General features: G+C 38.8%; 1 protein-coding gene across 5 annotated transcripts; it reads right to left on the bottom strand.

Annotated features, from left to right (window-relative positions):
• Window positions 1-3,267: 3,267 nt before the first annotated feature.
• On the bottom strand, window positions 3,268-11,551 carry LOC135465660 (uncharacterized). Of its 5 annotated transcripts, none has more exons than XM_064742954.1 (9): window positions 11,415-11,551; window positions 9,731-9,772; window positions 8,621-8,694; window positions 8,156-8,340; window positions 7,117-7,851; window positions 5,968-6,068; window positions 5,340-5,441; window positions 4,966-5,064; window positions 3,268-4,755 (listed from the first exon to the last, which is right to left on the bottom strand). In XM_064742954.1, exon 5 carries the CDS (start codon window positions 7,712-7,714, stop codon window positions 7,127-7,129), a length of 588 nt encoding a protein of 195 aa, XP_064599024.1. In that variant the 5' UTR covers window positions 7,715-7,851; window positions 8,156-8,340; window positions 8,621-8,694; window positions 9,731-9,772; window positions 11,415-11,551; the 3' UTR covers window positions 3,268-4,755; window positions 4,966-5,064; window positions 5,340-5,441; window positions 5,968-6,068; window positions 7,117-7,126. The 5 variants fall into 5 exon arrangements, with proteins under 5 accessions (XP_064599024.1, XP_064599025.1, XP_064599028.1 ...); XM_064742955.1 differs by lacking the exon at window positions 11,415-11,551 and adding an exon at window positions 9,875-10,015; XM_064742958.1 differs by lacking the exons at window positions 9,731-9,772; window positions 11,415-11,551 and adding an exon at window positions 9,875-10,014.
• Window positions 11,552-12,071: the final 520 nt, after the last annotated feature.

Raw genomic sequence — 12,071 nt, 5'->3', positions numbered from 1 at the left:
ATACCATAAAATTTCAGTTAGAGGGCTCAATATTAACACATACAAAAATAGTGCCAAATAAATATGCAAATGAATTGAGGAGAGACCATGCATAGTCTGTGAACTGAAGGCAAGACCTAAGTAAAAAAAATGTTTGAACACATCATTTCAGTTTTTCAGTCAATAAATGTTTTTTTATAATATTTTTCTCTTCTGTGCAGTGGTAAGATGTGAACTGAATTTGTGACCAGTTGCACGCTAATGGTGTGAAGACATCAATTTTCATGTACTAATAGCATTTGTCCTTTCCAACTTGTGTATCCTGCTTGCACCATTTGGTCTATCATGTGATAAATATGACTGGCCGGATTGGCTTACAGAGCTGTATATTGTCTGAGCTGCTTATGCACACCATTGTGGCAATAATCAAAGCCATTGTACTTGGTTATCCGAACAGGTGCATTAAATAATGTCAGTATGTCTTCCTGTACATGCAGTTACATGTACATCTTATCAATGTGTGACACTTGGTGTTTTCAGCAGGTTGTGGTATTGACAATTGAGGTCATTGTGTTTGAACCCATGCAGTTCTTGCTGTTTTAGCAGCAACTAGTTAAAGAGATTATCGAGTACCTGACAAATGGCAGTGGGTTTACACCTGATACTCAAGCTTCCTCCACCCATAAATATTACCATATAAATGAAAAAAAAAAATGAAAAAACATTAAACACCTATTAAGTACACATAAGTATGAAATAACGTGTGACACTACTTGTGATTTGGGCACATGTAATAAAAGGAGCCTGTGTAATTGTATTGTGCTGGTGTTTGACTGTCTGCAAATATACAGCCATTGTGATATGGGGATTTAATTAAATGAGACATGTTTAAATTTAATAACATGTATGTTTGAAATTTGATAACACTTATGTGTTCAGATTGTCCATGGAGGTACAGACGCATTTCACCCTAGAGTGTGAATGGTTTACTTGTGACCAGATATAAGTACAAACTTGCAGTATCATTGAGCATATCTGAGTGTATTTTGTCTAGTTCATATATAGGTATGTGTTTTGGGGGTTGTTGTGTGTGTTTGTTGTTTTTTGTGGTTTTGTTTTTTTTTGTTGCAAACAAAGCCAAGACATTGATTTTTTAGAAATTCCTATAATGTTTCCATAATTTTTTCAGATAGGACCAGAAATGTTTCCATATATGAAGAAAATATAAAGGAAAAAAAATAAAAGAAATGAGATGGTGTATTATGCTTTTGTGATGCAGGAATCAATGAATGATGGTTGTGTTTAATTTTAATTTTTATTGTTGGAAAAGTATTTGCATTTGTATTTTGATTATATTAGTTTGCCTTTTCCCGCAAATTTTATTTGTACAGGTAGCTATGCTCCAGTGTTATTTTGTTTTAGCCTTAAGTAACATTTTTACTATTGTAAAATGGCACTATACTACACTATTAAAGAGCAAAAAATGAAAATAGTATAGGGAAAACCTTTCATCACAAAGACAAGTGTCTACTGTTACTTAATCGTTTTGTGTTTGAATTTCTGCAGATGTATCCTATAAGATACCAACATTTATAATTTCATTATTGTGCAGTGTGTATCCAGTAAGCATTACTGTATATTATTACTCACAGGGGAAGAAAAACTGGTTGAATAATGTGGTATACGTGTATACAATTTTACAGGATACAAAATACTTTACCATTTATTTACAAAACTTTACAGAAAATCATTTATAAATGTTACTGTATCTTTGTTTCATGTAGGACTTCATTTTGTGTGCCCTTTTCTTTTCCTGAAGTTGCAAAGTTTGCCCATCTGTTAAAGTGTACTGAATGGAAAGTAAATGTGCAAGTACATTCTGTGTTTTTGAGTGATCATAAAAATGCTTACCCCAAAATATCTTTACTTTGTGTAGGCTACTTACCATAAATGTGGGGTTAGCATGCTGTGGCGGCACAATGACCCAGGAGACTCTCACCAATGCGGTTGCTTTGAGTTTGTCCACATCATGCTGACTTCCTCTCCAGTCAAACGCGGGAAGGTCTGTCAGCCTGGGTTTTTCCCTGACTCTGCCAAGTTTTAAGTTTACGTGAAATATTCTAATTTTGGCATAAAGTACCAATCAAATAAATCAATATTGTACTTGTGGATATATAGTAGACCTCTTCAGTGGTTGACTTTCAGTGGCTAGACCTTGAAAATGGTATTTACTACTATTCAGTGGTTAGAGCAAAAAAATATGACTGCTCGGCCCATTGTCACTATAATTTGACTGGACGGGGTGTCATGTTTGGTGTCTTCGACTTGATACTTCAGTGGTGGCACCACTTTGGCAGCATGGACTCACCCTGCCACAAGACACAGTATGCATATGCACAACTAATGACTTCTTGTCGTCACATGACTGAAAAATTGTTAAATTCAATGTTCAATGCCAAGCATACCTACACACATCATTACCCAACCTTGCGTTCTTTTATATTAGAATAGAAAACATGCAGAACTATTATAATAATTAACAAATATCACACAACTGAGGCACATCAGCTAATGTGATGTCTAGAGCAAATATGCATATTTTCCATACACAGTGTAACTGCATTCTCCTTATGCTATCAGAGCACCAAGCCATATAGGGGGCTCACTGACCCAACTTGTAAATCTGCAGACAAGGGTCATCACATATTACCAGTACTGAAAATAAGCCTTCTAATATAATGAGGTACACATCTTAGTTGCTCTGCTCGAAAGATATTTTTAAGTTTTATACCAGGTGTGTTAATGAATTCTTCACTCAGTGACTGTGTCTAGCAATAACAATTTAGGCAAATTCTGACTGACACACTGTATTTCACGTATAGTTTAGCTGGGATTAAGATAGATTATTCCGCTCTTTTAAAGTGACATATTTTCCTTGATTCTGATTGATTCATCCACGTTATAGGGCCCATTTTTTGGTTTAATTTCGACTTGAGAAAAACTTAAGTGTATTCATCACAAAGTGTCATTTTATGTGTTTCTGAAAGCATATTTTTACATGCCAAACTTAGGTGAAATACAGTAACTTTCCTCTAGACAATTTAGTAGCATGACAAAAACAATGAGTTTACTCATACTATGCCAGTGAAATTCAGATGTTCTTGCAATTTATTCACACACGTTTTAACAAGATGAACATGCTTGGTAATTTCTTAAAAGACATGAAGTATTATATGGAACATTCAGAAGAATGCTTCTGTGTATTAAAAAAATCCCTGAACAACTTCATTTCTATCAAAAATTTAAAAAGTATATTTATTCGTAAGTTTCACATATGGAGTGCATACAATCTATGTACAGTGATAGGATATGAATACCTATTACTTAAAGTAAACATGAACAGTGTACAAGTGATGTTGTGATAGTATATTTTACTTGAATCCATGGGATCCATAGCTTCAAAATTTTTCTTCAGAAAAAAATGCTTTGCCTCAGTGACATGAATACTTATTAGTTACAGAAAATATATATATAAACCAACCACATACATGTAACAGGTTTTGGCATGTTCAAAGAGAAATTGACTGGTTGCAAAATTTCACAATTTTATAGGAAATAAGGACATTGTTTGTCGCTGGAGAAAGAGATCATGCCTCTCAGAGCATGTCAAGCTGGCAGCCTGACAAAGACGGTTGGCGAGACACTACATTAGTACCTACAGGTCAAAGGGGCAAAACAGAGATCTTTTCTTTGATGTCCTCAACAGTAGAATATGAGCACAATGCTGTAATGAAACCTTGACTTGCCATGTGACCTCTATATGTAGCTGTTCGGCACACACTGTCAGCTCTGACAAATTCGGCACACAGGCTAAGAGATAATTTCTTGAGGTGACACTCTGAACCCACAGGAGCATGATGACACTGTGTGTGCAAGAGCAGGTGATGGGTCATATTCTAAGATCACACTTCGAGTCCACAAATGCAGGAGACTGGATTACTTTCTGTGAACAGATCACACTTTGGGACTACAGGAGCAAAGCAATATGGGTCGGATTCTGTGACCAAATGACACTTTGCAAGTACATGTAGCAGATGGATCTTTTTCTGATGATCAGATCACAGTTTAAATTCAGGAGAACAGGATATGGGACCACGTTCTGTGATGACACTTTGAGCCCACAGGAGCAGATGGATCAATTTCTGTTCCCAGATGACACTTTGGGCCTATAGGAGCAAGGAATGGGTCACGTTCTGTGACCAGAAGACACTTTAGGGCCACACAAGCAGGATATGGATTGTCACTTTCTGCGCTGACACTTTGAACACACAGGACCAGGAAATTGGTAATTTTCTGCAGACACTATTATCACATGAGACAAGGAGATTGATCATTTTCCATAATGGCAATGTGGCTGTGCAAGAGCAGGAGATAGGCAATTTTTGCATGATGATGCTTCTTTCCCATAAGAACAAGAGATTACTAAGTTTCTTTGACTGCATTTCCTGGTGGTTAAGAGTAGCAAATCTGCAGGTTTCTTTAAAAACACAGGACATAAAAAACTCCTTGGAAGGTTGGTCCGTTTTGTGCTGATCTGTTCAACCACAAGAGGAAGACTTAGATTTTGTGACACTTTGGGCCCTGACAAGAGCTGGAAACATGTCACATTCTGTGGAGTCACAAGATGTGGAGGTGAATAATTTGGCTCACATAGCTGGAACACAGTCCACATCTTTCTTACCCATGTCTCACTGTGTGAAAACGACCCAGCACAACCTACAAGTAAGATGTATAGATAACAATATATTAAAACAAAACTGCATGCAGAGTTGTTCATATGGTGCAATAAATTGCACTCGTTGATTAATATTTGAGTTTTGTCATGTTTAAGACTGGTTCTAGTACACCAGGTGGAGTTTCATTGTACACTATATGATAAATGGTGGAGTTCTGCATGATAAATAAAGTCTTCAGGAATAAACTTACAACACAATGGGCCTCCTGATAGCTATACAATCAGTCTGCGTTGGATTACAGACGGATTCCTGCAAGGGCCAATGAGGTACAAGTGTCACAGATAAAGCTCTGAAAAACAAGTACAACGGTATGATGAATCCATTCTGTTTATTGCCCTGGCAGCTAGATTTGACTAAATTCCAACAATGGGGTTATCTTGCCTATATACAGCAGGATTTTTCTAACTTGCATGTATAAAGTGAACCATGGTGAATATGTTGTGCCCAGTATGTAAAACAGCAACAGAGCAAATTGAAACCTTGACTAGAGTGGAGATGTGTTTTAGGCAATATGGCTGATTAGTAATGAGTCCTTATTCATGTGTTCATGGGCAGACTACTTACAACTCGATGAGCCTCCTGATAGCTATACAATCAGTCTGCAGTGAAATTACAGACTGATTCCTGCAGGAGCCAATGAGGAATATCAGTTTCACAGGTGAAGCTCTGAAAAACAAGTACAATGCTATGATGAACCCATTCTGTTTACTGCCTTAGTGCATCTACATTGAAGGCTGAGGTTACCAGCATGTATAAGTTGAATATGAAGTAGGATTTTCTAACATAGAAGATTAGCCATGGTGGCATATCACACTGTGAAATAGCAAAGAGAGAACAAATTATTTTTACCCATATGTATACAAGTGTCTGGGTATGAAATTGATTTGTGTTTACTTTCATGCAGTACTGAAGAATATTTCACGTAATATACGGCCAGAGCCAGACTCAAGTGGCGGAAGGAAACCGGGCAGAGCCTGGAGGAAACCCTTGACCATTTGCAGGTTGATGGCAGACCTTCCTCTACATGAGCTGGACTTGAACTCAATTGCATTGGTGACAGGTTCCTGGGTCATTGTTCTGCACCAAAATGTTAACCACCAGAGTCCTCACTTTCACCTTTAATAGTGAAAAAGTGTCTTAGAATGCAGTTAATGGAGTCCTCTTCATGTATTAGGGAGGACAGATTACTTACAACACACTGGCCTCCTTAACGCTCTACAATCAGCCTGCGGTGTTATTACAGGCTGATTACTGGAGGGTGCCAATCGGGGATGAGGAAAGCTGGATGGAACTCTGAAAATTGGCATATTGACATGGGAAGTTTAATTTTATCAGGTTTACTGTACTTACTCTAGAAAACCAACAAAACCCTCAGTTCACATCCACATTGTTATGGGCCTAAATGTTTAGAATAAGTTATGCAAATGTACAGCACATCACTGATTTGGTCATAGAGGAATTTTGAGAAAACTACATGTTTACAGACGGCTCACTTTGGCAAAGAGTTGTATCAGCGAAGGTTGTGATGTACCATAAACTGATGGTGCTTGTATAGAAGATACATTTGTAATGTCAGTGGTAAGATGTATATTTGCAAAGGCTACTTCTGGCTACAACAGAGATCAAAAATGTTTGGTCATTCACTTCTTTTTAAGAACTAAAATAAACATGAAATCAAATAGGAAACTCGTAAAACTCCTTCCTGCCTGTATCAAGACGGCTCAAAGCTCTGAACTCATTCATTCTTCGCTTTATTACATCACAATTATCGGTGTACATGTATGTGTGCTCATGAGTACACATGCACTGCAACGTCAGAGAAGAAAACAATGTGTTCTACTCTCATCTGAACCTTCTGTGTAGTTTGTCCACGAGTCTGCTGTTGAGCCCAGGTGATCACAAAGTAACTTTCTATCATGTAAAATAATCATAATTTCAGACACATCTGTGATGGTTTCCTCCATATTCTCCACTTCTTTGTTATTTTACAATGACATAAATAAAATTTAATCCATTTCACACCTGAATTTTTGTCGAGGTCATCATTCTGAAAAGCTTGAAATACTGTACACCTATACAAGAGTGAAATATTGAGTTCATTAATATATCCACAAATAATATCACCATTACACCAGAGTAATTTGTATTTTATATAGTTATTTATTTATTTGCTTGGTGTTTTACACTGCACTCAACAATACATATACCTATGACGGCAGCCAACATTATGGTGGGAGGAAACCTGGCTTTGGAAACCAGTGACCATCTACGGGTTCCTGGCAGCTAGGCCTTCTCACGTGTAATGTAGCATTATGGATGAAGACTTTTATCCATAACTTACCAGCTGGCATTCATGTGCCTCCTAGGACCCGCCGAAAACCCAACACCTCGAACTGTTCGGCTGGGCACCCTCGCTGTATTAACTGCAGCCGAATGAGTTCTTCCAGATCAAGGAGGTTCTCTACCTGGGTGAGGACAGCCCTCCCATCCGGGTGAAACATCCCTCCGGGACCACGGCTGTGGCTATCCCACACTCTCAGACCTCCTTCTGGGTCCGGGATAATGGCAGTGCTGTAATCTCCCACAGTGAGAACAGCCCCATCGGTGGTGAGCAGGGCTGTCTGTAAAGCCTCGCTAAAGGAGACCATTCCAAACTCTCCCATAGGCCCTGCCTGAGGGTCAATGGCAGAAACCACCCCCAACCCATCAGTCTCCGCACAGCCCTCCATTATAAAATGGCGGCTGCCGAGGCTGAGGGTGACCCTACGCCCAATTAATTCATAAACACCTACACGCTGGTTGGGGTCAGCGATGCGGCCCAGGTCGGCTAAGATGGAGCCGTGATTCCCGTCACCACTGAACAGGATGAAGTCTAGTTCATCCTGCTCCCAAGTCTCAACGGACTTAATGGTAGACAGGGTCACGGCCACCAGTGACATGGTTGTGCACTGGCTGCCAACCCAGCTAGAATTTAACCAGGCGGATGAGGCCTGATGGAATGAGGCTCTAACAGACGATTTGGCCGGCCAGGAGGGAGAATGGTGCTCCACAAGACTTAACAGACACGTGTCGGAGACTGTAAGAAAAGGACAAAACAAATCATTATCATTCTACATATGGGAACTGCAATAAGACGAGCATATCATTTATACAGGTTATACCTAAATATGTAGCTCGTTGTTGAAAAGGGACATAATGTTGTCTGATGTACAAGAATCAGGATGAGTACATGAATGAAGTCAACTATACTGAATCTTAAATCAGGAAAGTGAATCTCTTCGATCAAAATCACCTGAAGTTTCTTTTACTAGCTGACCCTTATTAGTGAAACAATTCGGCCATTTTGGTTTAAGATTGGATACATGTACTTTGAGTCTCACCTGTTTGACGACAGTCTCCTTCCTTGTCCCCTGCTCGTTTTGTGGCAACAGTCTCGCTGTAGGTTTTCACAGCAGGTTTAACCAGAAGCACAGAAGGAAGAGGAGAGGGGGACAGCAAGTAGCGCAAAGTCTCGGAGAGATGCTCTGCCTGTGGATCGGACGGAAGACTGGAGAACTTCTCGGTGCTGAAACAGAAAGTAATATTCCTGGTGAATTAATATATGCGTAACAAGAAAGAAGATTTCTCAGGTGTAATTACAAGCATGCCGCTACACAATCATTATGATCTGAAGCATCAAGGCGTCATTCATGCAGGAAACAAAAACTGATCACATAACACATCTTTAGGCCTCATGATCATGTCTATGGCTCTCCTGAGACTTAATATTCAAGAACATAACTTCATGATGAACTTTCTTGCTTCATCATTAAAAGGTTTGGGTTTGTATTTTGTTGCATACTTACACCTGGGTGGTGGTGGGTTTGTCAGGCGTGTCCTTAGGTTCCTCTAATTCACCGGAATCGTCTTCAGTAGAAGACTATAAACAAATAAAATAGAACAAGCGATCTGATTATAAGTATTAGGGTTATAATAATTATACATAGTTCTACTCTGATGCTCACACATGACTCGACTCCGCATGTAGCCTGCTTTAGCATTTGTGACTTAACAATACTCACAGTAGAAAGTGCAAAGTGTGATTAGATGACATGCAGTAGTGATCACACTACACAAAGTCACTTTACAACATGCAATCTGTGCTGCTTTTATGCACTAACTTGAAGTTCACATAACATAATGATCTCTTGCAGTGTAACAACATAATTTCAACAAAAAATGCACAAACTTAAATGTCAGTTACCTGAAAATAACACACTGTATGATCATACCGTACTGCTTAAGTCTGAGAGTAAATAACCGTTATGTTTAGCAAAATGGTAATGACATTTGGGATGGGTGGAGTTGCATTACAGTTGACATGTAAATGTAAAACTACTTTTCACAATCTGTCAAAAATGTTTGCATACTTAAAATATGTGAGGCAATTTGTGAGTGCTGAGTGACAGTTAATGCACACTTAATCCAGTATCTGGACCCTTGTTACCTCCCCAGTTCTAACAACATGGACATAATGTACATGTATGTCAATCATGTATGTAGTCTGGACTGCGTTTACAAACGCTGCCGACAGAAAAGGAAGGAATTCAAAGATCATAACAATGAAAACTTCTTACAATGATTTAGATATAACAGCATAAAATGGAATGCTTATGAAAAGGGATGCTACAATTGAAATAACAATCATTACATGGACACATTGGCCTAATGGTAAATAAATTAAATTCGAATTTTTACAAGCATGCAAAAACTGCACGGAGCCTATAAAGGCTGAAACACAGATTATGGTGTCGTGCATGATCAGTTAGGGTGGCTGTTGTTAAACATTGTAGATAAATGATCATAAGGTGAAACTGTCTGCAAGAATCGTGTGGAAAGAAGCCAAAATCGTGCAAAACAATCTAAACTTCACAGACAGCACACAAATTATTCACAAAACAACATGTATAACTTACTCCTTGTAGGCGTATAGATCATACGACTGGCTGGGTTCTCGTCTGTGTACATTGAAACAATTATTAGCAGTCATTAAATGACTATACATGTACTGCTGGACGTAGAATATTGTGTAAAATATTTGTAACTGAAGACAAACTTACCGGGGCTTGTAGGCTGTAATTGAAGCATTATCTGAATACAAGGAACAATAATTTACAGGGTAACATTATGAAGCATACCGACGTATCTCACGAAATGGTAACAGTCGGACCAAGAATGAAATAAGCGAGCAGTTCTGTTGTTTGCTGATCCATTTTAGTTTTTACGCACATAAGCTTGTTTACCAAAGTAAATCGCGAAAAGAAATAGTCCGCTTTAATGGCCATCATTACTTTTTCAATGTGTTTCATCGGCAAATAATTATCATCGAAGAAAAGTTTCGTAATTAATATTTTTAATATGGATAATTTGAACTTTTCAAAAGGGCACTAAAACTTTCGGGGATTTTTTTTAGGAGGGTTGGCTAAGGCAGGAATACAAGGCGATGACGTCAGTGATCAAATCCAAAGCGGCGTCTGCTACGATCTGAAAAACAAGTTAATTCTGAAAAATCCGAAAAACATGTACATATTTTCACGGAAACAACTCCAGGAACCAAAGGGCTTCAAAATGGAAAGAACTACAAAGGTGTATGAACCAACATGGACTTCTGCAAAAAAAACCTACTGCTCGAAGCAGTGCACTTTACATGTACTTGATCAGTTTTAAGTTTCATGGCTTCATGCAGTTATCATCGCTCGACTGAAAATCTGTCTCAACGCCAAGGAGAACTGTGAAGTGCTGGCAGGTGAGTTAAAGTTTTTAAAAATTGCCAAAGTCACAGTATTACACGTAGTCAGAGATAATGTACTGTTAAAAAAATGGTATCCCGTCAGTCATCGGCTCATATTAATAAGTGCATGAGCACCTGTGTTTATTATATTAGGCCTACATAAAAGCCACACTACAGAAAGAAATTGTACACTGAATAATGGCATTACATACGTACAGTTCTGTGCAGGTGGTCCTAATTTAAACTTTTCACTTAAATATTTCTGCTTTTTAAAATGGTAAATGGAGTAATACCGTACATGTAGGCTTTCAGCCTACGCACCCCGTCCTGAACCAAGGTGTTTATAAATGAGGGGTCACGTGAGGGGTAACACAGAAAAAAACATTAGCCTGGCTGCACTTAACTGCAAATAACATTTTACGCTACCGTGTTCATTGTTTCATGGCCATATAAATTAACGCGATCAATGGCAAGGCGGTATATTTTTAAACCCTTGCGGTGGCGCTAGCGTGAAGCAGGATCGGCTGTTATGTCAGCGATTGATTGTAGCGCAACGTCTACAATGTTTGTGCTGTAACGTTCTCTTATCTGTCATGTGACGTCATAATGGGTTGGGAAGGAACGTTTTGACATCAAAACTTGCGCCAAGGTCCTGCTGTCGGACATGCCTCCACTACACTTTAAAATATTTAATTAAAAGTTTTTTAACTGCCATCCCCCGTCCACGTATTGGTATTGTACCATTCCACTATACCTGTAGAAATTAAGTAATAAGTGTTTTTTACACGTCATAGATATGGTGTAATGATACATTAAAACCCTATCTTGGTTTAGATTTCCGACTATGCCTAAACCCTAGCATCACTCACCGAAACACAACATAGAAGGGAAGAGAGACAGTTCAACAGTGATGTAAGTACACCTCTGCCTTTCTTCTTTCCCTTTTTGTTGCTCTTTTTCTTCGCCATAGTACGTGACGTAGAAGTGTTGTACACACAGAACTCAGCAGCGTGTTGACAACTGAAGACGTTGCTAGTGTTGCGACGGACTCCTTGGAAACGTGACCACGTGATCTACGAACAGCATCCATCGAACTAGGTCAACAGTGTTTCTTAAGTGTAATGAAAGAGACGTTTTCTTTAAACATTATGAATTAAAATTCACATCAGTAGCGTAGTCTTGGAGACACCTTGCTCTTATCACTTGTATCAGATGAAACTGAACGATATGGAGAGCTAAACGAGGTTTTTTGGCAAGAGTTTTGGAATTTTGGCAGAGGGTTAATGCAACTTGCTATGTAAACTCCTCGTTTTGCACAGTACACTGTGACGTGTAACCTTGATCCTTTGTGGTATCAAAACACAACGAGGCGACAGTATTATTTAAGTGCCGTTTGGCCTTTAATATATATTTATTCAAACCCCGTTTGTTGCCCACGTGGCATACGCATAGGCCAAGTTTAGTTTGTATCCTGATCGATCTCTGAGGCGATCCGAAATTTCGCTGACGTCCGCGTTCTGTGTAGC

The sequence above is a fragment of the Liolophura sinensis genome, chromosome 5, assembly GCF_032854445.1.
Source record: "Liolophura sinensis isolate JHLJ2023 chromosome 5, CUHK_Ljap_v2, whole genome shotgun sequence".
Classification (NCBI taxonomy): Eukaryota; Metazoa; Mollusca; class Polyplacophora; order Chitonida; family Chitonidae; genus Liolophura; species Liolophura sinensis.
Note: the sequence above shows the minus strand (reverse complement) of the source record. Positions and strands in the feature narration are given on the sequence as shown.